Source organism: Equus quagga, chromosome 10, assembly GCF_021613505.1.
Source record: "Equus quagga isolate Etosha38 chromosome 10, UCLA_HA_Equagga_1.0, whole genome shotgun sequence".
Taxonomy (NCBI): Eukaryota; Metazoa; Chordata; class Mammalia; order Perissodactyla; family Equidae; genus Equus; species Equus quagga.
Window position 1 is genome coordinate 106,153,181 of NC_060276.1, and position 26,312 is coordinate 106,179,492.

Sequence of the window (26,312 nt, forward strand, 5' to 3'; positions counted from 1 at the left end):
TAGGTGATAGGTGACTTCCAAGCAAGACCCGGGGATGTGAACCAAGCAGTGGTAGTGACTTGAGTCAGCCTTCCTTCCAGAGGCAGCAGATTTTGGTAGGAAAAACAACTGCTTAGGGGTCCTGGAAAATCTGGTTTCTAACAATGAACGGTTATCTCTCATGTCATATTTTTGTGGCCTTCACCTTTGAAATGAGAGTAAAGCAGGAAGAGAATGGTTTCAACAATACAGAAGGTGACTACAAATGAGTCATAATACAAAGAGCAGTAATTCCAGTCATTATAGCAACCCAGCTTTGTGGTGCCCAGCATGAAGAGGGTATGCCGAACACATGCAGTCCTGTCCTTCCCTTTACAAAATACCCAAAATATTTTGATTCCTGTTTAAAGTCACACAATGGATAAGACAAAAACTTTAGCTTTAACTATTATGTAATAAAATGGAAAGAACTGGTAACAAAAGGGGTTAGCTATTATTTATTCATTCACTCACTCATTCATTCACTTATTCTTTCATTCATCCAATAGCGCCTGGTTTAGTATGGGCCATACACTGTTTTAGGCACTGGGTGTACAGGAATAAAATCCCTGCTCTTAAGAAACTTACATTCTGGTGGGTGGAGATGGAAAATAAATCAGTGACAATATTTGATATTATACTTATAGTGATAAAGCTGTGAAGAATATAAAACAGAGTAACATACCAGAGGATGAATGGTGGTAGTGGTGGTGGGAGGGGGCATCTGGATCAGACTGGGTTGTCAGGGTAGGACTCTCTGAGGGGAAAATATTTGAACTGAGACCTGAATGGCAAGTTCTATAAATATATACTTCAGTAAATATATAAGGTTATTACTATTTGGAATACAAGGTTTCTTTTAAGTTTCCAAATGTCCAAAGTCAAAAAGGAAAGGAGCAGTGAGTGATAAGAATGTGAAATGAGGGACATTTCCATTTTAGCTTCTAGAACATGGCTAATACATTATGTTGAAATATACAACATTGCTGATATTTCATCATTTTGACCTACAAAAAACAGCAATTCACATGGTCTACTCAGCTGGAACTGAACAAAGATAGGTCACGGAGTCAGGTAAATGTTATTTAGTGAGGTTTGCCAGGAGTAATTCACTATTTAAGTATGGTAATTGCCCTCTTTGCCTAAATCCAAATCTACATAAATTACATAATTATAAAACATTTATTGGACAGACTTACGGTGAGTCAGATATGGAAACTAAGTACTTTCTGGCATTTACCTCATTTGATCCTCATACAACCTCAAAAGGTAGGTAGTGTTATCACAGGATTTAACAATGAAGACACTGAGGTATAGAGGTATTAAATAACTTGATCAATAATATCACTTGAAAGCGGCAGAGTGACAAAGCAAGGATTTGAACTGAGGAATGTCTCCAGAGACTGTATTCTAAGCTCCAATCACATAGTGTTTATAGGAAAACATGCTTATTCATTTCAAAAGTTGACAATAATTATATCTAACTTACTATATTTTCAGGGTTACATAATATTTATCCCCTTTTAGATATCTAACATTTCGTTAGTGCCAAGACTTTTAAATGATGTGATGTGATCTGGCATATGTGTATGCGTATATATATTAAAAGAGTGAAACATGCTTGAACAAATATATTTGAAAGCATAACATACGTAACAGCAGAGGTTCACGTAGATAGTAATGACAAGCAGTTTGGTACATTTCTTTTATGATCTTAAAATCAAGGTTGGTCTAAACAATTCCCAATGATTCCATTTCCCTTACCATTTAGGCATGGGCATGGGATGCAACCTTGGCCAATGAAATCTGGGGGTAAGTCTGCTGGAGGGATCCAGGGAAAGTTTTCCTTGATCTTACGAAAAGGACTAAAGATAGGGCCCGGTCTTTGGCTCTTTGGATGCTGTCTTATAAGAAGTGCTGCTTGGAGCTGTTGGCATTTAGAGTAGTTAACCGAAGTCCTGATACTGCAAAACCATGAAATTCACTCCAGAACAACCCCACCTCTGAACGTCCTGTAAATTAAGATAATAACTTTTCCTCATTGTTGAAGCAAAACCTCCCCAAAAACCCAAAAACTCAAAATGAGAGAGGTCTGATTAAAAGTCCAACCTATAACCAGTATCAGAATTACAGCTAAACTCTATATCTAATCTTCAGTATTTTATGTTTTCCTGTCTTTCTTCAAAATTAGACAATATGATATTGAGAATATTTGTTTACTACTTTCTAGATTTTTCTGTGGTCTTTCTTTATATATGACTTGTTACATAACCAGCCAAGAATGGTGTCCTTAAATGTCACAAAAGTGACATATTTAAGGTTCTGTTATTACTTCTTTGACTTTAATGCATGTCTTTTTATTTATACTGCTTATATATCTTTTCCATCTATTCCCTTTAGACTTGAACTATAATTTAAGATATTACTGATGATTACGCTCCCCCAAATTCTTTGTGTTTGTGCATAATTTATTTGACAATAAATAAAAGAGTAAAAAGTGCTGCAAGATTTTTTAAAAAATTTTCATCTTTTCCCTTTTTTTTCCTTGAACACAATTTCATATTCTGGGAATAACTTCTCCTTGCCCACACACTTCCTACCTGAATATTCTTAAAAATAAAATTCATGGCTTTTAGAAACTCTTCAGGAAATTACTCTAGGATCCTTAAAATGATTGAAGAGGATTAATCTATCTTCTTCTGCACTATAATGGTAGTCATTACCTAGCCTCTCTGCCTAGATAATTTAAGATATTAGGCCACTGAGCTGCATATTTTGTGCAGCTCCTAAGTTACCAATGGTGTGCAAAGGATGTTAGAGTCTAAAAAATAACTTTGAAATATATTTCTCAGCAGATCTCATTTTGAAAGCATCAATAAATATCTCAGCCAGATAACCTGATGTGTACTGCACCTACAAGCTAACAGATTTTATCCACCTCTCCCCACCAAAAAAATCCCTAGGTTTTGCTTTAGATTTCTAAGACCAAGCTGATAAATGTGTAAATTAAGTGAGATTACTGGTAGGCTATCTCCAAGACAATGAAATAGAGACATTATAACTTCACTGAGTACAGGGAGGCACCAAGAATGTCTGGTTAGTAAAGAGTACTCACATAACTGCCAGGAGGGAAATCAGCAGGATTAAGGAAAGATGCTTTCAAAAACCTCATCTAAATTGCCTAGTATGGCAAAGGAAAGAGAGCTATTTCAAGCAGAGTTCAAGCTGAATTAATCAAAACAGTATTTTAGTCTTATGGCAGATGATTTCTGAATGAAGTGTATCTTTATATTTTGTCCTACACTTTAATGATTTATACCTCCTTGAAAGTTGCATAGGCTGACATAATTTATAAATTAACTGAGGTATTAGAAGGCCCACACCTCAGTAAGCTTCAAAACTGCTAATTGGGATAATAGGAAATTACTTGTCTTTTCCTAAATGCCAGTGAAGTAGGTCAGGATAATTAGCATGCAAGCTGACTTTTCAGTCAAAGGAAAACAAGACGGGTCTCATCTGTGTACTTTTAGTACCATCCATTTTAGAATAAAATGAGTTCAGCCTGAGAAAAATCACAGTATGACTCAGTTAAATAACTGAACCTCAAAATAAGACAAAAGGTAGTTCAACCATGAGAACACAGATCGAAGTCTGTTCTCAACAAGGCCACATTTATACCTCATAAGCAGGGCCAAATTCCTCTCCTATAAGGAAAATGAAAAAACATCTAGGTCAAGGATTTAGGTACATTTTGCTTCTTAGATTGCTTCGTAAACTCATAAGCACTATATAATATATAAATTGTATAAAGTTAAGGTAAATATAAATGATAAGAAAGAGGTTTGGTTGATGACATAATTCTTCACCTTGAAGCAGAAGATAGGCTGTATCTTTATATCCTCTTCTATTACTCCTTCTGCCCACTCGCCTGACACTTCCTATTTTTAATTTCTTGGCAAATTGAGAAAAATGTTTAGAGCTAGAGACATGAAACTTATTTCCTCTGCTGGTCTGTACTTGATCAGTACCAATTCACTTTAGTAGGTCAAGCCAAGTGCTGACCTTGAACAGGACAGTTAGTAACACACGGCTGTTGGATTTTGATTCTAACGAGCACGGATGCCTGCTGACCCCTGTGGCAGCATCGTGAGCGCTACGTACTGGTGGGTGTGCTATAAGTCTGAGGCTGATAGGATGGCCACAGCTTCTCTCCCACGTATAATTTTTGCTCTGCTGACATAACACCAAGCAGCTTGATTTGAATAAGCAGCCTGGAATACTTATTCTTAATGGCCAACCCAGGGGAGTCATGAACATGGATACCCCTTAAGTAGACCTTAAAGATTCTTTTAAAAACACTGATTTTAGAGCTGATGATTCCCAAATGAAGTGTTATCCATCAAATTGCACACTCCTAAATATTAGAAATAATAATGCAGAAAAACCCTTATTAGGAAGGTAAACACACATTCCATTAAATAAGAAGCATCTTCTAGGCAAGAATGAAATGCACTGCTCTGTTGAGAACGGTTTGAGGACACTGAGACATCAAGCGGCAAGATTTACGGGAAGATATCCAGAAAGAAATGGGGTCCTGATAGAGCATGGCCACCTTCAGTGAAGCAGATCCGACTGAAATAGCATGAACTGCCCCACAACATTGAACTGTAAAGACAAAATGGGCAATACCAAATTTACTGATACACTTTCCAGGGCTGTTCTGCCTTATTACAATTATTCCACAAAGAGAGAACCCACTGAAAAAGATAGAAGGTACCGAATAGCTGCCCACCTGACTCATTTGGGAACCTGAAGAAAAGACCCACCGACTTAGGAGTGCATCTGTATGGCTAAAAATAAATCCAGTCCACAAAACAGCAAAAAAGAGATGCTAGAAGAAAAAAGAATCATAAGCTGTCTAACTAGAGATGCTCTGGTGCTACTGGAACCTGCAGGAAGGGTGAGCAGTGCCCAGGTTTTCCTCCCAGGTGCCAGGATATGCTGTCTCCTTTCTAGTCCTCCCTTACACAAGGACCAGGAGGAACTGCGAAGTATCTAGCTTAATTGGAAAAAACCCCAGCACCAATCACTTCTACCTGTGGCAATGATGGAATATTTTCTGAATAGAATCCTCTATTTCAGAGGGCTGTGCCTAATTTCAACACAATTTATTTTAAAATGGCAGCAATGGAGTATTTTCCCCACTATGTTTGCAGAATACTGAACAAACCTCACGTACTTAGTTATAGCAATTGTGGAGCACCTGGATGACAGTCAAAATGAAGTTTCTAACTCATCTTTAGTTAAATCTTAGCAAATAATTTATTAATTTTAGTAGTCATCATCATATTAAAAATGTATTATCAGGCTTGCCAGAACTACAGAGGCCTGACATGGCTCCTAGATATTTCCTCCATAAAACTCTTCCACAATCTCTAATAACTGTGAGTGGTGGGAGGGCTTAGCAGGTAAGATGGTAATTACCTTTCCCGCACCAAGAGTATACCTTTTATAATGCTCCTCATGGAGATTATGGCTAAAATATACTTCACATTAAAACTTCTTTAACATATGAATTTTATTATAAGCAACTCATTTTGATGGTAGGAGATAGAATTTTTTTTTCTATTTTCTCTCTTTATTTCTTTTTGTTTTGTTTCTCGTTTTTGCTGAGGAAGAGTCACCTGAGCTAACATCCACTGCCAATCTTCCTCTTTTTTCTATGTGAGCCACCACCATAGCATGGCCACTAACAGACAAGAGGTGTAGGTCTGTGCCCGGGAACTGAACCTGGGCCACCGAAGCAGAGCATGCTGAATTTAACCACTAGGGAACCAGGGCTGGCCCAGAAGATATAATTTAACTCCTATTAAATAATGCAATGAAGATCCATACCATAAAAGGAGGTCTACTGTATTTTCTTGTTAATAATCTCCAAAGTGACCCCCATTTTAAATGAGCCAAGTTTGACATTGACACGAGGCTCCAGACCTGCTGGTAACCCATGAGCTTTGAGTTGTTTCTCCAGTGGGGATGAAGAACTTACACTAACAAGTCCTGTAATCAAAGTCTCCTATACAAAACGGGCTGAAGGATACAGTCTGTTTGTGTCCTTTAAAAAGAGAAGTTTAATGCCCTAGTGGAACCAAACCAGTAAGTGTGGTTTCATCAACACTAGCTCCGGTCGTCTGCACTAACTGGCCCTGACTTCAACATGAATAAAGAGACACAAACAGTTTTACACTATTTCTTCTATACTATTTTTTTTTGGGTATTTTACATTCAGGATTTATAGCCAATCTAGATTTTCCTTCTAAGTAAAATAACTGAGTTACAGCCTTCCCTTAAACTAGCTTGGGTTTCTGGACTGGTGTATCACATTAGTTATAAACAGATGCTTGGTATGGCATGTTGGATAAAGAACTTGATAACCAGTAAACATATTCTTAATGACAACAAGACAGAGGGCTACTTAACTGACTCGTCTCTCTTAAGAGTTAATTCACATAAACTGAGTTTTGCAATCAACATACATACCAAGAAAGTAAATAGATGCTTTTGGCAAACTGGTTTCTAGAAACAAATATGGCTATTTGGAGTTGATAGAAATGCTATGTGAAATTTCTTCTTGGAAAAACTCTTGGATTTTTCCTGTAAATCTTCTAACAGTGAAAAGGGAAGTTGTGTATGTCTGTGTATTCACTTATTCAATTAAGGATCTGCTAACACCCTGCTTGAAGCATTTATAGTTTCTTAACGCAAACTCAGAGGGCAATGACTGTGGACCAAAGGGATGACGCATGCAAGTGAGAAGAAAGTGGATAAGAGGAGGAAGAAAAAGAAACGAATATCATTAACCTTGAAAGGCAAATGGGTAATTGGAGAAAAACAAATTATTTACTCTAGCTGGGAGTGTCCTGGGATAGAGGCTTCATTACTCAACTTTTTTTCCCCCAAGTTACTCAAGTTCTGAAAGTAGGACACCAAGGGATACCTAACTTCCTATGCAGCAACACCATTATTTTAAGAAAAAAGGGAAACAAAATTCTATTTTCTTAAAATAAGTTTGAAAAGGTCAGGACTCTGTGTACACAGGCTAAGAATCTCCATCAACATACTTACTTTTGTCTCCTATGTTTTCCCCTGTTGCCTCCCCTTCCTCCTCCTCCTCCTCCTCCTCCTCCTCTTCCTCCACCTCTGTGGGCTGCACGTCATCCTGCGGGTCACAGGCACTAACCGGCGCATTCAGACAGCAATGGTTGAACCCGCTATCTCGAGGCAGAGTAAAACTTCGAGGCTTGCCTCCATTTCCATTTAACACTTGCATCCTCTCGCTCTCGGCTAAGGGGTACGGCCCATAATGATCCTGTAGGTGGCACTTCTGAGTTGGAAGGGTGGACTGCCGCCTATGCTCTGGGGAGATAGCCACGGAGTCAGAGAAGACAGAATCCTCCAGGGGCAGAGTCTGAAGATAGTGTAATCCTGAGCTTGTCAGGGGCGTCTCAATCAAATCCTGCCAGGAGCGGCGCTGACTGGCTGTCTTGCGAATGGGGGACACCACACTGCTCCCAGTCACTTCCTGGCGAAATTCCTCATGGGAGGACTGCGACTGAGAGGTCTCTGTGGAGGAGAGCCGGCTGTGTTTTGCTTCCACATAAGGACTGGCACAACTCATCTGTGGAAAAGAGCCTCTGATCAGTCTCCACAGAAATAACAGGCCACTTCTATGACCAAGGAACATATTCGATTCCTACCAGGTAACATTTACTAGTCGAGTTAATGACTAGTAAAGTTTTCAGACATCTCAAAGTTAGGCCCCAGCAGACATTTTAAGAGACTGAGACGTGGATGTATTGAAATGCAGCTATACTGGGTTCTTATGAAAAATCTGACACATTAATGCAAAATTATGCAACAATGGAAGTATAAGAAAACATGAGTGCTTATATAAGAAATACTCAGCAACTAAAAGAAAATCTAAAGTTTCAAAATCATTTTAAATTCTGAAGAATTTCTGCCAAATTCATATTTCCAGATTTTATGAAGTTTGGGGATGAGAGCAAGGAGAGAGGCTTTTGGATATGTAAACCAGGTATCTAAAATCAGACAGAACCTTTCCTCTTGTTCATTGGGGAATGTCTGCTCCTATGGGTGCCACGGAAAAGCTTATGGTCTTGTCGATTCTGTGGCACTTTCTAGAGAGTGAAAAATACAGGCAGGATGAGATTATACCCTGATGGGGATTAGCATTTGCCTTGAGCATAGGTACTTCAGGGAACATAACACAAAAGAAAAATGGAATATTTTTATCCATGGAGTTTAAAGTTTGAGAATATATGTTACAGTACAAAGCACAACCAAGAAAAAGGATTGGCATCAAGTGAATGCTGCAAAAGACTTGCAGGCACCCCTACTGGGACAAGCCTTCCGCTAGCTCTATGGGCTAAGAGACCAGCCCGGGCCCCTTTCTGGCAGGAAGAGCCAGAGTTGTTAAACGGGATCATCGCAGACAGGGCTGAGCCTGTGGCCAGGACAAGCCTGGCTGAGGTGAAAGTACACGCTGCCCCTCTGGGTAAAGGAGGAGAAGTTCGTGGTATCTTCTGTGGGCAGTTTATCTTCCCACATGTTAATAACAAAGTGAATAGGTTCCTTCTTGAAATTCAAAAGTTGCTCTGATTAAAGAGCTGTTTGATGAAGTTGCAGTTTCCCTTTCTTCCTCTTTCATAAATATTTTAAAGGAATTATTCAGACTCTGATGTTTTAGGGAAAATATGATATAAACTATATCTTGTCATTGACTTAATTATTTCATTTCTATAGCTCATTCTTGCATTCTGTTGTACTTGGTAAACTGCAGCATTTACTAAAGAAATGTGCATACAGATAAGAACAATTCTACATTTTTCCCACTTTTCTCCTGTTCTCCTTAGGTAAGAGACATTGTCATCAAACCTTTCTATTAAAAACATGGCTTCCTTTTCAGTTATTAGTCAAAAGTGCCCATTCATTTATTTCAGAAATATTTGTTAAGCACTTAATAAAAAAGTACCAGTGCTGTGCTAGGCCATGGGGATGTTGTAGATAAACAGAACAGGATCTCTGTTCTCAAAAAGTTCACAGTCCAGTGCAGTAAGCTGTTTGCAGTCCCAAATATTCTGATTTAATATGTCTGGATGGGGCCTGAGCATCTGCATTTCTAAAATGTTCCAGAGGTTGATTCCTGTGCACAGCCAAGGTTGAGAAGTGACCTAGAATTATATCAACATCTTGCACAACACCTTTCTTATTAAAAATCCTCTGGAGTAATACGAAGGTGGAATCAGGTTGGTTTCCATTTCCTATGTGGAAGACTCAGTCCCAAGACAGGCAGAACTGACTCTTCCGGTACGGTGACCATGCAATGTATTATCTAAACTGAGACACTGCTGAGACAGTCTTGGTAATTCTGATAAGAAACGGGCATAAAGTGGGACGATCCCAAGCACACCGGGACAGTTGTTTACCCTATTAAAAGATCAAAGTACAATCTACACACAGACTAATTCACACAGGTTTAAGTAGTCTGGAGCACCATATAAACATATACATTAAACCAGACGCCATGGCTGTCTAAAAAGTTACATGCCAAAACATGTTCAATACAGACATAATATTAATTTTTATGAGTTGCTTCTAGGGGACATAGGAATGAACTTTATTACTGGGGAATAGATAAGGTCAATTTATGTATCTTTTTCTAAGAAAACATTTCTGTTGCTGATATTTCCATGAAGCCTACTTTGACACACACAGTATTTCTTAATGAAACTGGTCAGATATTTATTATGCTTGGAATCTGTATGACTGTTTCTCCTGATTAAATATTCTTTGTATACTTAAAATTTTTCCCTTATTGCTTTTAGACTCCCTATTTTCTTTCCCCCTTAGAAACCTGAGGTCTAACATGCAATTCACCATATAATTTTTTTTTAAGACACAAAGGGATGTTTCAGGTCAAAGAATCTAATGCTATATTAAGTACATTCCTGTTGGCAACTTACAGAGGGAGGCCGCGGGTATGTATCATAGGGGGGTGGAGGGCTGTCCTGTTTAGGTGTTGATGGAGTATCTGCTTCTTCCTTGTCACTCTCACTCCAGTAATCTGAAAATTCACACACATGGATACATCAACATTCTACTGAATGTTTCTAGCTATATTTTCAGAAATACACACTACCAGCTAACAAACAGAAATTTAAATTCCACTCCTATACCCTGCTCCCCAGCACCCCCTATCCCAGGCCCACCAGTTTTTATTTTCAGCTGGGTTTTGAGGAGGAAGGAAGAGTACAATCACCTAATTCCAACCTCCTTTTAAAGCAAACAATTACACATAGATGCAATTTTAAGGAGTTAATAAAAAGACACTGCATAAGCCAAATCAGGTTAGGGTGTTTGAGATTCCAGATCAAATTATTCTGAAGCTTCAGTTCATGAATGATGTCACAAGATGCTTCTTAAAGGTGTATCATTTTATCCTAAAGATGAACACTCAGAGAAAAGCAATACATACATTGCTATAGATCTCTACAGATTAAACAGCTCCAAAAATAATGTTCTCAATTCTCTTCTCTGGCTTCAATTCACTAGTTATCTAACAATCACCGTTTCCAGAGTCATGCTGACATGAATCTCTATAACACCATACTCCCACCTCTACTTGGAAACACATGGCAAACTCTGATTCCTGCCAAATGCAAAAGGGCAAATCTGCTGATGTGGGCTGCAAGTTCCAAACTTCTAGAACTACTTAAAGGGTAGAAAATGTAAGCCGCTAGACAAAGTGACTTGGCAGACCTCAGGCAAGAGGGAAGGGGAAAAACTCTGAGATACGTTAGTTGAGTAAATAAAAGACAGCACAAAGGCCAATAATCAGAATCTGTTCCACTAATATCTCCACCACTCTGTAACTGCTGGGTTAATTCTTTATGTGATTCACAAGGAAAACCCTAGAAGTACTACCCATATGAATTTTAGATGATAAAAGGAGAGAAAAGGAATTAAAACAAAAGGTTCCTTATTCTTATGAAAATCTAAATCATAAAAGAACCATCAGAAGGCTTAACTAATATTCAGATTTAGGTGAAAAATCACAGCACATATTTTTACAGGAACCCCTCTCCACCCAGGAATTCCCATATTGTAATATTTTTATATGTTTTCTTTGTGTGCTAACATTAATAAGTACAGCTAACATTTATTGAGTACTTACTATATGCCAAATAGAAAGTAGTAGAGCTGGGATTTGAACTAAGAAATTGCCTTGCTCCAAACCTCGGAGGGCTAAGTCACTGGGACTCTTTTGTAGGACACAGTGGGAGAGTTTAACGTGATACATAGTCATGATCCTTTAAGTTCCCCTCCTCCTGCAGCTCTATAACTGGCTTTTGTGAATAGAAATTCTTTAGCAATGGAGATTTTTATGTTCAGGCCTCAAAATACAAGGACTCTGAAAATTCTATTCCTACTTTAATTAACCCCTTTGAGTAAAAGATAAGCAAAGACTAGTTAATTTAAACTGATGTCTGGTTTTTACATTGGATCATGCTGGTGATGGCCAGTATACTAAGTCTCCCCTTAAATATGAACTGATGTACTTGTCCTGAGATGGACCCAGCAAACACTGATGTGAAAAGCATGAACTATATATACTCAGGCAGATGTAGCTCACTTCTTGGCTGTATCACTTACCAGTTCTGTGCTCTTGTGATGGTTACTTAACCTCTCTGAGTCTGTTTCGTCATCTGTAAAAGGGGGCTAATAATAACCACCTTTCAGAGTTGTGTGTATGGGAGGGACTAAATAAAGTAACAGATATTCAAGAGTCTTCCACCTTGAAAACACTCAGTAAATTTTAGGACCCCTGATCTTCTTGGGTAGATTTGTAGGCATGCCAGGACAGTCTGACCCAGATTACACAGGAGATAAATGCCGGTGTTTATCTTCTTAGACATTACGTTTTATCTTACAGCAAGTTCTAGCAATGAGCTCTAGGGTCTGGGTTGGGTAGTTTTGTGGGAGGTTCAAATAGTACTGGGAAGTCACTGCTGGAGGTGAAGGGACTGGGCATCCCCATCCCGCCCCCAAGGAGTGGGCTTGCCAAGATAACTCTGCTCTTATCCTTCCCACTATTTCCAGAAACTAGCACCTGCCCTGAGTTTCTCCTTGATGTTTGCACTGATACCTTAGGGTCTCAAGGAGTTAGCACCTCAAGTGGTCCTTATCAGCACACTGAGGAGAGATCTTGACAGCTATCATTGCAAGTGATAGATTTAGAAGACTCTCTCTCCATTATTCCTCCACCAGGTAAATTAGGAAGGATTCGAATCCACTATTTGATGTAGTTCTTGGTTTACTAAAAAGTGCCATCAATCTAAACTTTTCTTGAGTTGCCTAATAAGCGACTGAAATACCACTTTGCAAATTAAATTCATTTCTCACACTAAGCTGTGTGTCTTTGAGAGAGCAATGCCAGAGAACAGGCTACAGAGAAAATTTAGTCAGGCTTTCTGGGTTTGTGTGGAAAATTACAGGCACACTGTGCTTAGAGGCTGAAACTAGTCTGACTTTCATTCTAAGAGCAAATTAATTTATTTTCCTTAGCTCTCTATTTAGTACAAAATAAATGGATACTTCTAATGTCTCTTGCAGTGATATTCAATTTTATAAATAACTAATCATGAATAAACAGTGCCATCACTAGACGAAGAAAATTGCCGCTTCTCATGTTGATACAAAAGAATAATTTGAAAAAAGATCGACTTTTTCATCTAGAACTATCAAAGAAATACATTTCATTCATTTTTCTGTATTAAAGCTTTACAAAGATCTTATATGTAACTGAAAATAATGTGTCATGAATGTCTGAGTTGAAGCTGGAAAAATACAGAAAAATGATTAGCAATTAGCCAAATTATGATCTTAGCAGAATTTAGTATAATCCTGTTTTCTCTAAGTACAACAACAAATAATGACAGAGAACCCAACATCCTTTACATTTCTGTAGTTAAAGACAACAATTCACCAAACTTTTATTTAAGTTAATTAAAGAGTCACTTCCAAGCTGCTGGGTTTTTTAATAGAAACAGTGTTTGGAAGTTATTCCTTTCCATCTTTGTGAAATATCCTCAATCCTCAAAGAGCTATATCTTGTATGAAGTTTAACTTCACTACTGAGAATGGTACTCAGGAGATGTCAAATAACTCTATAAAAGTGTGGAGTAGACACACGCATTCAGCAGTTTTCTACATAGAATGCCGTGAGAACTAACCATGCAGAAGGCCAGAAGTCTAATATGTTTCTGTCCTATGTTAATGTGCCTGAGGAATGTACACTCTGTGTGGAAATCCAAATTATTTCAGAGATTCTGGTTGCATTGCATTAGCAAGAGAGACTTGAATTATAACTATTAGCTTCAGCCTATGATTGTCTACCACATTCTACAAGGCGCTAAAATATATACTCACATGACAGACAGGCAGCATGAATCCATGGAATGAATACTTTTTGGAACCTGTATATGTAGTATAACTTACCACTTCTTTCATTCATAATGAAATTTGGTTATATAACCCAAGTACAAAGGAAATTCGCTAAAATCAAGACCATGCCCAGCTTCAAAGTAATGCCAAGTAATAAAATATAGAAGTTAACCCTGAAAATCTAAGCTTTCTTATTCACACAAATTGACTTTTTTTCAAAGACTCATTTTTCTATCAGTACATTGCCCACAGTTCTAATTCTTGCATCTTAAAAAATCAGAAACAAATCTATATGCACCTTCAGAGAAATTTTATGCTCTTTAAAGAAATTTGAAAAGGCAGGCTGGTATTTTTTTTAGTACTCTTACCAAAATTTTAGGCCTGTAAATTAAGTTGAAGCATGAAGGTGGGGTATAAACTTTTAACAATGAAGAAATGTGGCTTAATAACTGGCCTGACACTTCACAGTCCTGGCTGGGGTTTGCCTATGCATACTGATTTGATGGAGATGGCTTCCACTTTATTTGCCGAAGCATCCATGCTGCCTCCACTCCCAGGAATGTTTTATTTTGCTACTTCCTTGACTCCATCCTTCTCATCCCTTCAAGAATCAGTTCAGATAACAGAAGCAACATTAAAACCTTTCCCCACACCCCTCCTGGAAGGAATCTCTCCAGCCTTATTCCCATGGAACTTGATTTGTACTTTCTTACATTTCACTTTCTGTGTTGTACTAAGATATCTTTTCTACCAGAATTCAGTGCAATTTCAGGCAGGATGGGTACCTATTTCACCTTAACACAATCAGAGTGCTAGTTGAAGGCCTTACACAGAAACAGTTAATATTGAATAAAATATCTTTTCTCCCCCTTCACTGCTGACTTTACATCAGGCTCACTGATCACTTTCTTCAGCAAATATTTCTTCATTAGTCCTGCCTCGTTCTCAGGTTTCTTTTTTTTTTAAAAAATTTTGCATCCACTTAGCAGATTTTTTTTAATCAGTTGCATGTTGTGCAAAAATTAGTACTGATTTACTTTACGTTGCCCTTTAATTTTTCTTAAGTAATTTCAAGTGTGTATTTTTGAGATCTCCAATAAGATGATAAACTTGCATCAGCAGGAACCATGTTTTGCTATTTCTTTGAAATCTTCCTGCCCTATCTCTTCACCTTGCACCATTCCACCCACCCCTACTGCCTCAGGCCATGGCTCTAAACCAGGGGTTGGTAAACTATGGCCTGCAGGCCAATGAGGCACTCTGCCTGTTTTTATAAGGCTGGTGGGGACCAAGAATGGTTGTTACATTTTTAAATGGTTAAAAAAAAAGCAAAAAAAGGATGTTTTTCACAACACGAAAAATGATATGAAATTCAATCCCAGTGTCCATAAATAAAGCTTGATTGGAGCACAGCCATGCCCCTTCATGTGTCTACGGCTGCTTTGCTGCTGCAATAGCAGACTTGAGTAGTTGGGACAGGAAACTTATGGCTTGCAAAGCCTAAAATATTTACTATTTGGCACTTCACAGAAAGTTTGCTGACCCCTGCCCTAAATATTTGCTAACAGATTGGTCTTAGGATCTGGTCATCTTCTTTAGATCTCTCTACCTTTTAGTTTTTAGATGTTTTAAAAAGTTTTCGCTGAGGTTTTACTCCGAGAGGAAACAGAAGGGTATTAGAATCTCCACATCAATAAACAGGATATGCATACTGGAGACACAACTAGAAATAGGTTTGTACGTGTATCAATCTAGAATTCTTTTAACTTTAGGGTGTTTCAAAAATTTTCAAACACTATTTATGCTTCTACGTGATGTACAGCAAATGCTCTTTGGTAAATAAGAAGCCATTTCAGAATGGTGACCATACCTTTCGTTAAGATTTCAATTCTACATCATGACATTGAGTTTCATGAATCTGAGGTCAATACCAAGGCAAGTTCCCTAAGATCACAAGAGTTACACAGTAACAGAACTGAAGAAAATAATTAAATGAAATAATTTATGCAAGAAGGGATCCATCTGAGCTCTTTGCATAAAAGACCACTTAAATGTCGATGAAACCACTAAACAGAAAAAACTACTCACCACCAAGGACCTGGACTTGGGTCAACATATAGGACCAATTACAGGCTTTTCAATTTTTTTTTTTTTAAAGATTTTATTTTTTCCTTTTTCTCCCCAAAGCCCCTCTGGTACATAGTTGTATACTCTTCATTGTGGGTCCTTCTAGTTGCGGCATGTGGGACACTGCCTCAGCGTGGTCTGATGAGCAGTGCCATGTCCGCGCCCAGGATTCGAACCAGCGAAACACTGGGCCGCCTGCAGCAGAGTGCGCGAACTTAACCACTCGGCCACGGGGCCAGCCCCATGGGCTTTTCAATTTTTAAGATTTCTTCCTCCATAGTAAATAGATTGAGAGATACAGCAACAAACAGGAGAGAACTCCAGATTAGCTGCTCCCAAAACTTGAGAGTTTATTCCCTACCTGCTTAATTTACTAAACTTACCTGTAAGATGCTATGGTTTGGATTCAAAGTGCCCAGAAGAGTAATAACCACAAACTGACATATGTATTGTCTCTCAAGTGATGGCAGTGAACCACTGCATAGGATAACACCAAGAAAAAAAGTATAACACAATTGTAAAAATAAGTATTCTTTTACCTTGTTCTTGCTTAATCCTCTCTCTCTCTGCATATCCTGCAGTCAGCATATTAATTCTATTAAGCCACCTGCAAAAACAAATATTAAAATCAGTAACAGTGCAACTTAATTTCTTATACTTTATTTCTTAGAAATATTTATTTTAAGATGTATAAAAATTTATGGAATAATCCTACATAAAAAATGTGTTCTCTGCTATCCTTGACACTTAGGTTCTTCAATGAGCTATAATTTGCTGTAGTATACATTGATCCCCCACAAAAGATGCTATTTCAATAGAAAAGTCTTGGGCAAACATGTTAATATCTGTACCATAAAGGGTTTTGAGATGACAAAAGCCTTATTAATTCTGTTGCTCCAAATGTAGAAGCACTCCAAATATTTCTGCTGTTCTGTTTCTTTATAACAAATGCTCCAATAGAGATATTTAAACAATATCAGCTATAACTTGTCCCGATAAGGGAAAAAATTATGGACCTTGACTGTCAAAATAAGTTTTACTATAAAATATTAGTTTTGATGAAGCTCATTAAAGTTTAACGATCCAAGGGGAAATACACCTCGGGAGTACTTTGGAAATTTGTCTCTAAGTACAAGGGTATTCAGGTTTCCAAAGACAAAATAAGCCTATACAATTTTAACCTCTGTTTAGAGCCTGAAAATTTGTTTTCACGAACAATAGTAACTTAAAAATAAATCTTAGTTCTTTCCTCTTTTAGTAGGGCTGCTACTGCCAATGTAGGAAACTGCCTGAAGCAAAGCATTGTTTCAATTTCCATCTTTTCTCCCACCAGGTCTGTCCCTGTGCTCATTACTCCAACTGTTAACACTGTATCAAAATATCAAATCATAAAATCTTTAATGTAAACTGACAATTTCCCATTGGTCAATCCTAAGCTATGATCCATTATACTTTCAAAAATGAGAAATTAAGGAAGAATTCACCTTCCAAACTAACGTGAGTAAATTTGGAATCACTAGCATAGTTAACAGAGTTAGTTAACTAGTTAACTAACTAGTTAGTTAAGCTAGTTAACACTAGCATAGTTAACATAGTTAACACAAGATTAACTTGTGGAATAATATGATCAAGATACATTTTTAAGAAAAAATTATATTTGACAACTTTTTCTCCTAAGAGCTTATCTCCCCTGTCAAGTGGAAGATGACATTCTTTGAAGTGACTCATATACTTCATCACTCATGCCAAGCGGTGTTAACTGTGCATCAGATACTCAGAATATCTTGAAAAGAGGGGAAAGTTGTGTCTCTAATAGACAAAATCACATCCATGGAAATTTAAGCTTTAATTTTTAAGAATAAGTTATTTAAAGCCCAACTTTATTTTGACAAAACCTACAATGCAATTATCACCTTAGGTATGTTTGGGAAGTGAAGAAGGGACTGAGTGGAAATGTAATAAAGATTGATCTAATGAATTCGTAGCATGGTATACACACACATGCTCCAGAAAATTATAAACTATAAGTCAAGAAGTCAACTTCGTGACAAATAACCTTTTAAAAATGACTCTAATCATTAGTAAAAGGTCAAAATTAAAATGTAGTCTATAGGTCATTTGTAGCGAGAAAGCAACTGAATTTGTACTACAAGGCCAATCTTAGCACTCCTGGGAAAGACTAGCTTGGTGCTTTTTGAATGAAAATGATGATAATACCACTAGAGGAACATTTATTATTGAATTTTAATCCACTACCTCATATTTACTACTTTTTAACATATCACTGAAATTTCATTTTATCAGAAGTCTAAAGAACAATGAGTTCTTTATAAGAGGAATCAGGAAACTAAAAAGAGGCTTCCTTAATTTTTCAGCTCAACATTTATTAAGTGCCTGCTAGATGCTGAACAATGAGCTGTTTTGGGGCTAAAAAAATGAATAAGACATAGTTCCTGCCTTTGAGGAGCTCCAGAATTGCTAAATTTCATAAGACAATTGAAAAATTAAATTACTTTAGGGAAGAAAAAATTCTGTTCATAATAAAACTCTTTAGAAAGTGTGTGGATAAACTCAGGCCACAGCGTATAGCTACAAAAGGCCGAACACTACACAAATGTTAGTGTTGTATTGGATAAACTTGTCTTTAAGGCCTCAGCTAGAAGATGCTTACTATACACTTGCTTTAGTTGTGATTTGGTATCGATAAACTATTATGAATAGCCCATATACATGCACTAACTTAGTCGAGAACTATTTATTGAGAGCCTATGTGTGCCAGGTACTGTTCTAGGTAACCAGGATACAGAGATAAAACAAAATGTCTGCCTTTATGATACTTCTATGTTAGTGAGGGAGACAGACAATAAACGGATACAAATAAACAGATGTGAAGTAGTAGCAAGTAATACCAAAAAAAAAAAAAGGTAAAAAATTACAATGTCAAAGGTGCCTGGGATTAGGGGAGGCTGTTTTAAGATATGGTGCTCATGGATACAAGTATTGAATTTAGAATCTTTTCAAACGTACTCATGGGTAAGTTCTTTAATATTAGTTCTAAATTCACTATCTTACAATATCACCAATGCTTTAAAACAAGAAAATACAGGTAAGGGGATATTGCACCTACAGTGAACATTCCAATGAAGTTGTCAGTAACTGACACAGAATAATGTATTGAGGGGGGATAAAAGGGTTAGAACCATAGGAGAAATGTACAAATAATGATTACCAAATAGAAATTAGTGAGTCCTCACAAGTACAAGGACATATGTGCTGACACAATAAGGAATGTATAGGCCCAATGAATTCAGTAAATAAGTCGCAGAATACTTGAGAAACATGATGTTTTGTTTTCTTCCCACAGATTTCACAGACTGGCAAAATTTTTTTTAATGTTTCAATGCTCATTTCTGAGGAGGGAACAGATGGATGGTGGTGGGGTGCTCAAAAGTGTTTTGCAAATTACCTCCCAATCAAACTTACAGATGCTCAAAAAATAGGTGAGATTTTAATATTCTATGTGTGTATATACACATATATTTGGGCATACGTGTATATATATGTATATATGGGTATATGTACAAGCATGTGTATATAGATTTTACAGAGGAAAATTAAATTAAAAAATTACTTTTTCAGTCCACTTACTAGGTCCTGTCACAACTATAACTATATGTTTTAAATACCTATGATAATGCTTTAGAAATTATGAAATAACCAGATAAATTGTGAAATATATTTATAATTGTTATAAATATATTATCTCTTGAAGACTTAGGTACATGCCTTTAAAAGATTACATATAGAACAAACCAACACCCAGATCATCTTGCTATTATCTAACAATCAAGTTACCGAACAGAGTTAGAAGGTCTCTCTCCCCATCACTAAAATTCTGGGAGTATTTCCAGCAATAACTCTCCCCTTTTCTATTAAAGAGTAATTTTTTTAAACTTGTCTATTGAAAGTAGATGTCAGGAATACGATTATATATAAAACAAGAAAACACAAAGCAAAACAATAAAAGCCCATTACACTTAAATTGTTAAAAAGATGCAGTATTTCAGGACAATTCCATTCTGAAGGTGGTAGTGCACCATGGCAAGGTTTATATACAACAGCACTCTTAAGTGTACGCTGTGCTGATGACATATTTGATCAGATTCACGTTTATCTTTGACCCATTGTTTAGAAAAAGCAACAAAATGAAACACATGGGTTTGGTTTGACGTCTGTGATATCCTGAACCAGACATATCCATAGGAGTGTTAGGGAAGAGTAGTGACATCACACACCTCTGAAGTTACTGCTAACACAGGGTAGGGAATGGACAGAATGGCTTTATGGCTCATAAAAATACATTTTTGAACAGGCCATTTTCCAAACCTAAAAAGACCCTGATTAGCATGTATCATGAATGATTAAATTATGTTAATTCTTAGATGGAGGTGACTGTGTTCTAGTGTATCTATCTTGTAAGATGGGACATGCTCATATACACCACTTATTTGCAGTTTGGCTATGGTGTAAACCCTTCATATCTATGCCAAGGGCACTGAGCTCAACAAGGAGTAAAATGGATAGTGAGTAACAAGAACAGAATTATAAAATTATTAAAACACAAAATAGAATATCACAACCCCCTCCCGCGCCCCCCAAGCACGTGGCATGTGAATAAACATTTTCATTTTGAGAACAAGTTAAGGAGAAAAAGCTCTCCAAATTCTGATTGCCTAGTATGAAATTTCCAGAACGGTAACATAAAAATCAAGAGTTGATTATGGAAACTATACGAAAGGCTCAGTTCCCTTATTAATAATAAAAGATTTTATCAAGTGTTCTCAACACCCTTCTTTGCCATTTCCCTATATTTATATCCTGCTTTGGAAAAACCATGCCTATACTCCCAAGTGCCAAAGAGCAAGATTATTTATAATAGCACATTAAGTGTTCATTTAGTGTGTTCAAGCACATTTATGAAGCTGCACAGAACAATTTTGTGCCTAAAAATATCTGGATACTAATTTTTTAGAGACACAAAAGAAAGGTAAATGGAGTAAGAGCCCAAAGTATGTAAAAGGAGTATATATTGCTAGTAAACATTTACATAACACTTACTATTTAGCCACTGTGCTAAGCCCTTTGTGTATGCTTATTTGCTCCTCACAAATGTCGTATGGGTGGAGATGGTTAATATCCCCATTTTTTAAGAGTCAATACCCGGCATAGAGAAGTCAAGTTCTATGTCCAAGGTCACAGAGCTAGTAAGTAGGAGAGCTAGGATTTGGACAGCCTGGTTCCAAAATCCATGCTCTTGACCACTATGCTAAGCTGCCTCTCCCTAGCTGTGAGTAGGTTATATATGTAATATGCACTGCCTGCTGAAGATCTGTCAAGGGAAAAATTTTGAATCTTAAACCCAATTTCCACAAATCTAGAAAAGGAAGAGGGGAAAGGAAAGGAAAAAGAAGAAAGGAATGAACTCATAAAAGCTAAAGTGGAAACACGAAGTAGAATGTTGTAGATGATTGGGAAAAAATATATAGAGATTTTCCCAGAGCCACCAAATAACCACGGAGCCATCTAATCACTTTGCTATACAATCCTGTCTGGTGAGAGAAGAAAGGTGACAGAAATAAATATTAACTTAGTTTAGGCCTGAATTATTGAGATGGATGTTCTGTCATATATACTCAGCACTTGGAAAAGTCAACGTTTTTATGGATATCTTTCTTTCCCCACCTAAGAATAAATTTGAAGACATATTCCTGAAATGGACTTTTAAAAAGTCTCTTTTTTTGTGGTGGATTTTTTTTTGAGCCTATATATGGATTCTGGCACATTTTTGGTAAACTTGATAGTCAATGAGTTTATTTTGACTTTTTAAATGCCATTCTTTAAAATTAGGTATGGTTACACAGAACTATGGCTGGGTCCATTCTATTTTAAACTGATCGATCTAGAAACTTCAGGGACATTATTCTCTAAATATTAATGTGGAAAACTTAGAAATCTAAGCCTAACTGACTTTCTAAGTACTTTGAAATTTAAGTAACACTTTACCTGTTCATATCATCAAGATGCTCAGCAGCAAAATAAAAGCTTTTGATTTTAGGATGACAGGCTTTGAATGCACTGCAAAAAGAAACAAAGTACATTTATTTTATTTCAAATTGGGAAATAAGTTAGAACCAATAATTCTTATGGATAAAATTACCTCAACATCTAGCTTGAGTTAACATATGTAACGTTTCTGCCATGATGACAGAAATCAGTAAAAAATTCCATTTTCTGCCCATAAAACTGCTTTATTACCTCAATTTGAAAGCATTAGACAAGCAACCTATAATTTAAAAGCTGGAAATTAAAAGAAAAAAAAAAGCCTTCCCTTCTCTCCCTCTCCCCAAATAAAATTAACTTACTATTTCTTGCGGCATTCACTGGCTCTATCAATTTTAAATTCAGGCAGACTGATGAATCCTTCTGCTTTTTCATCCTAAAGAGGCAACACTCTTGTTTAGGGTATTATATACAAAGGTTTGAAGCTGATGATACTATAATTATGCCTTAAATATCTATACTAATCAATTTATTCATTTAATTCCTTAAATTTGCCATTTTAGACATTAGAATTCCACTCTTACCTATTATATTCTATTAAATTGAAGGTATCTTTCGAACATTTAGAACACTACAAATTAAAATATATACAGAAATTCTTAAATCCTTTTTATATTAAAGGTAGAAAATTCTTTAGTTCTCAAAGTGAAAAATGTTTACTAAGTAATTTTCTCATCAGAATGTATAAATACTTTTATAACATATAAAACAACTTTAGTCCACATTTACAATTCACAATTTTCTATCATTTTTAATGTTCAAATATAAATATAGGGAAGTTTACTAATTCAATTCCTTTTCTGCATCCAAAATTATCTCTTATTAAACATGAATTAAACAATTATTTTGTATATTCAAGATTTTACAAATCAAGTAGGTTAATTTGATCTTCAACTATCTGACTTGGTATACATGCTATATATATAAAGGTCATTTTTCATTTGGAAAATTGAATGAAATCTATAAAATCCACCTTTCTCTAATTTGAGATGGAAGAACAAGATAGGAGAATTATCTAAAATCTTACATTAGATACAAGCTATCCCAACTAAGCTATGACTATCTTTGCCTAAACCCTTTAATTACTGTTGTCTCTTTCCTGCGCATGACCAAGCTTCCCAGATTTTTACTCTCTTAAACTTTGATCTGTGCTGTACCACTTCATGTCTTCTTAGATATCAAGTTCAAGTGAGATTAAACCTACATCTGCTATCTCAAAGAACAAAAATAGAGATTCTCAATTCTTTCAGTGTCTGTGTATGTGTATATGTATATATATGTAAAACTTAACAAAAATTTGATGCTAGTGATAGTGACTAAAATATGTGTGTTATAAAAAAGAGCAGTAATATAATTTTTCAATATTTTTCAATGTTTGAATATTTTTTTCCTTCCAATCTTGGGGTGAATAAAATAGTTTCAAATCTCTTTCTCAGATTGGATTTCTATCATGTTACCTTTCATGTCTTTAATTTAAAAATTTTAAATTTTGCACAATTTTAAATATTTTTGGGGTAGTTATTATCTCCCCATAATGATGTGATAAGGGATTTCTACAATTCTCCTAAAAAAAAAAAATCACACATACTAGGGTATTTCTTGCAATGTATACTACGAAATTATTCACTCACCTCTCATAAGGCCAACACAGTAATAATAACTCTCTGATTGAAATTTAGCAACTGTTCAACAAAAAGGGCCACAATTTTTTATTGCTTAAACTTTGAAAGACAGAATATAATTTAGCATACAGCAGACAAATCTACCAGTGACCTTAAAATAAAGGGAAACATAGAGACTCTATATTTTGATACTACTTCATTGGCATATAAGAAGTGTTTAATATATATCTGTTAAAAGAAAACGTAGGCAAAATTATGGTTTGTTTACTATATCTAAGACAAGACAACTTATTAAAATAGAAGATTTTTTAGTGTAATTGCCACAAAAAATATCAAAAGTATGGAAAATAAACCCTTCTAGATAGATAATATAGACATTTATATTAAATAGCAAAATATTAATTCAGGATTTTAAAATGAAATAAGAGGTCAATTTGAAAAATATTAGTCATAGCATGTGTTTATCAAGTACTTAGTTTGTGCCAGGCATTGTTCTGACATACCATGACCACGAACTAACCTAACAGCCTGTCCAGAGAACACAAACTTCTCTTGATACTGTATGTTATAATCATAGGCATAATAATGGTGTTAAATTATGTTTCAAAAATTAATCTTCAAATGCAAATTGAATAATGTCTTAACTTAATAGCATTCTATAAGACTATTTAGCCAGCACACAATATTAAATGTGTATTTTTTGAGAAAACAAGTTAACAATGAAATTATGGTTTAAAATAACTTAGTAAGGTGAACTGATGAATGGCTATGGCAAAGGAATCAAAGAAAATGTAGAGTCAAGGGACTATCGATGAATAAGGTATACTCTTGAGTATCTGTTGTGACATGTGACAGGTTGTGATATAATTACTCTGGATAAAAATCTGTTTACTGCAAATGAAACAGGAAATCATAAGAACAATTTAAATGTATTATATACACTCCCTCTCCCCACAATTGGGCCAAATAAAATGAATACCTGCAGATTTTCAAAACTAGTCTGTTCATTTTTTCTTGAAGAAAAACTGAAATAAATTCAGGTGACATTAATTTGCTTAAATTACTAAAGGACTTCCTCCCCCAGAAAAACAAACAGAAAAAAAATTTAAACTTTGAATAAAAGCAAGACATTTAAAAATCTATATCAAATTTCCACGTATAATCCTTTTAGCAAAGCTGCCGCTTTTAGGTATTTTTAATTAGATACACAGAATCTGACTATACTTTATCCTTGCTTCAGCTATGTTGCTACATTAGAATAACTGAGACAATTATATTTCCAGAACCCCAAAATGAAATAATTTTAAGAAGACAGATTGAAAAATAACTAGCAGAAGTCTCCTGAATTAGCCTTAAGGTGATTATATGATTTTAAAATGTAAGTCTCAAAATGGCTATTCTTCTGGCTAAAGGTAGAAAATGATGAGAAAATAAAACATGCTTTACCTTACCTCTTCATTAATATACCAGTATAAGGATGCATCCTTTAGGACAAACCAGTATTTCTTCCATTTCTGTGAAAAATAACTCTTCGCATCTTTCTTTTTCCAAAGCCAGCCCTCACAGTCACCACGGCCAAGATCTTTGCAAGAAATTCGTCTTTTGCTCTTGCCAGCTATAGGACCTAAAGATAAATGGGTAAAAATGCTCTTTAAATTTTGTACAGGTGTGAAGGTAGATTATTTATAGATCGCAAAAATAAATCTGGGTACTTAACAAATTTAAAAATTCTTATTTTCACATTGTATCCGAATAGAAAATTATGGAAATCTTTCATACCTTTTCCCCTACATAAGTGACATACAATTTAATCAGAAGTGTGTAATCCCAGTCTTAACAGCTGTTGAGATCATTTGTTGTAAAAGGTACCTCATACCATAATTGACCCGAAGGAGAAGCGGGTCTTGGCAGCGTTTGCGCTAGGGGGTTGTGCTCTTCCAAACCACACTGGGCTCAGGCCGGAAAGGATGGGTGATGTGTGCTGGTGATTATCACAGTGCAAACTAAGCAGGTAAATGTTTTATTTCCTTCTCTTACCTTTGTTTTTCTTCTTTGATTTGTGCTGCAGAGAGGACTGCTGAAATGTCTGAAATCAAAGATAAGGAAGAATGTTATCTGATACTCAGGGCACTATCGGGGAGTGCCAGCATGCTGCACAGAACTCAAGAGCTAAAGGATGGCTCTGAACCCCAGTCAGAGAAAGTACTTTCTCTTTCCAAAGCCTCAAAACAAATTCATATACATCATGCCACTGAACTTTCTAATCTCCCACGAAGCAGTAGGGGATATTATTTTTGTCCTTATTTTGTAGGCAGAGAAATTGGGGCACAAAGCAGTAGTTGAAACTAAGGGCTCTTACATATGCATACATATATATTCATACCTTTTTTAGGGGTTTATTGTGCTTTCCCAGGCAATATCTCATTTGATTTTCTAACAAACCATATGGAGCAGGCAGGCAAAGATGACTATCATTTGTTCCTTTGAAGTTCATTCTATTCCATAAGCCACTATCACCTACTGGATCTCCTAGGCACTCCCCCTCAGTCACTAAATATTTCAGCGCTTGGATCAATATTTTCTTCTCACACCTACTTCTATCACTATTAATGGTGACTAATCTTCATGTAGGGGATGTCAGCACCTTGGCTCCTCAGTCGCTCATCTCCAATGATCTTTACTTCTCCAACCCTCAGCTACCCACCCCCATGACCATATGTTTGTTATCTTCAGCATACTCCAACCACTGCCTCCATCATCTACATTTTACATAGTCCAATACTCCCAATCAGCAATTTTTAGAAAATCTTCATTGAGGCATCCAATTCATTCACCTTACCACTGTTTTGTGCCTTTCTTTTTCTTCTTCTGCTTGGTTTCCATGAGATATCATTACAATCATTC

At 36.2% G+C, this 26,312-nt stretch overlaps 1 protein-coding gene and 1 long non-coding RNA gene across 2 annotated transcripts in view; one reads left to right on the forward strand and one right to left on the reverse strand.

Annotated features, from left to right (window-relative positions):
• Positions 1-26,312, reverse strand: part of CNKSR2 (connector enhancer of kinase suppressor of Ras 2) — a 255,852-nt gene that overhangs the window by 35,634 nt on the left and 193,906 nt on the right. The window contains exons 14-20 of the mRNA XM_046674057.1: positions 25,446-25,494; positions 24,860-25,032; positions 22,089-22,162; positions 21,730-21,801; positions 16,206-16,273; positions 10,059-10,159; positions 7,141-7,693 (exon numbers count right to left, since the gene is read on the reverse strand). Of these exons, the coding sequence (XP_046530013.1) occupies positions 7,141-7,693; positions 10,059-10,159; positions 16,206-16,273; positions 21,730-21,801; positions 22,089-22,162; positions 24,860-25,032; positions 25,446-25,494 (1,090 nt within the window). The remainder of the gene's footprint in view (positions 1-7,140; positions 7,694-10,058; positions 10,160-16,205; positions 16,274-21,729; positions 21,802-22,088; positions 22,163-24,859; positions 25,033-25,445; positions 25,495-26,312) is intronic.
• LOC124246110 (uncharacterized) lies at positions 19,071-25,638 on the forward strand. Its single transcript, XR_006890392.1, has 3 exons — positions 19,071-19,166; positions 24,962-25,046; positions 25,477-25,638. It is a non-coding gene; the product is annotated as an uncharacterized LOC124246110 (long non-coding RNA).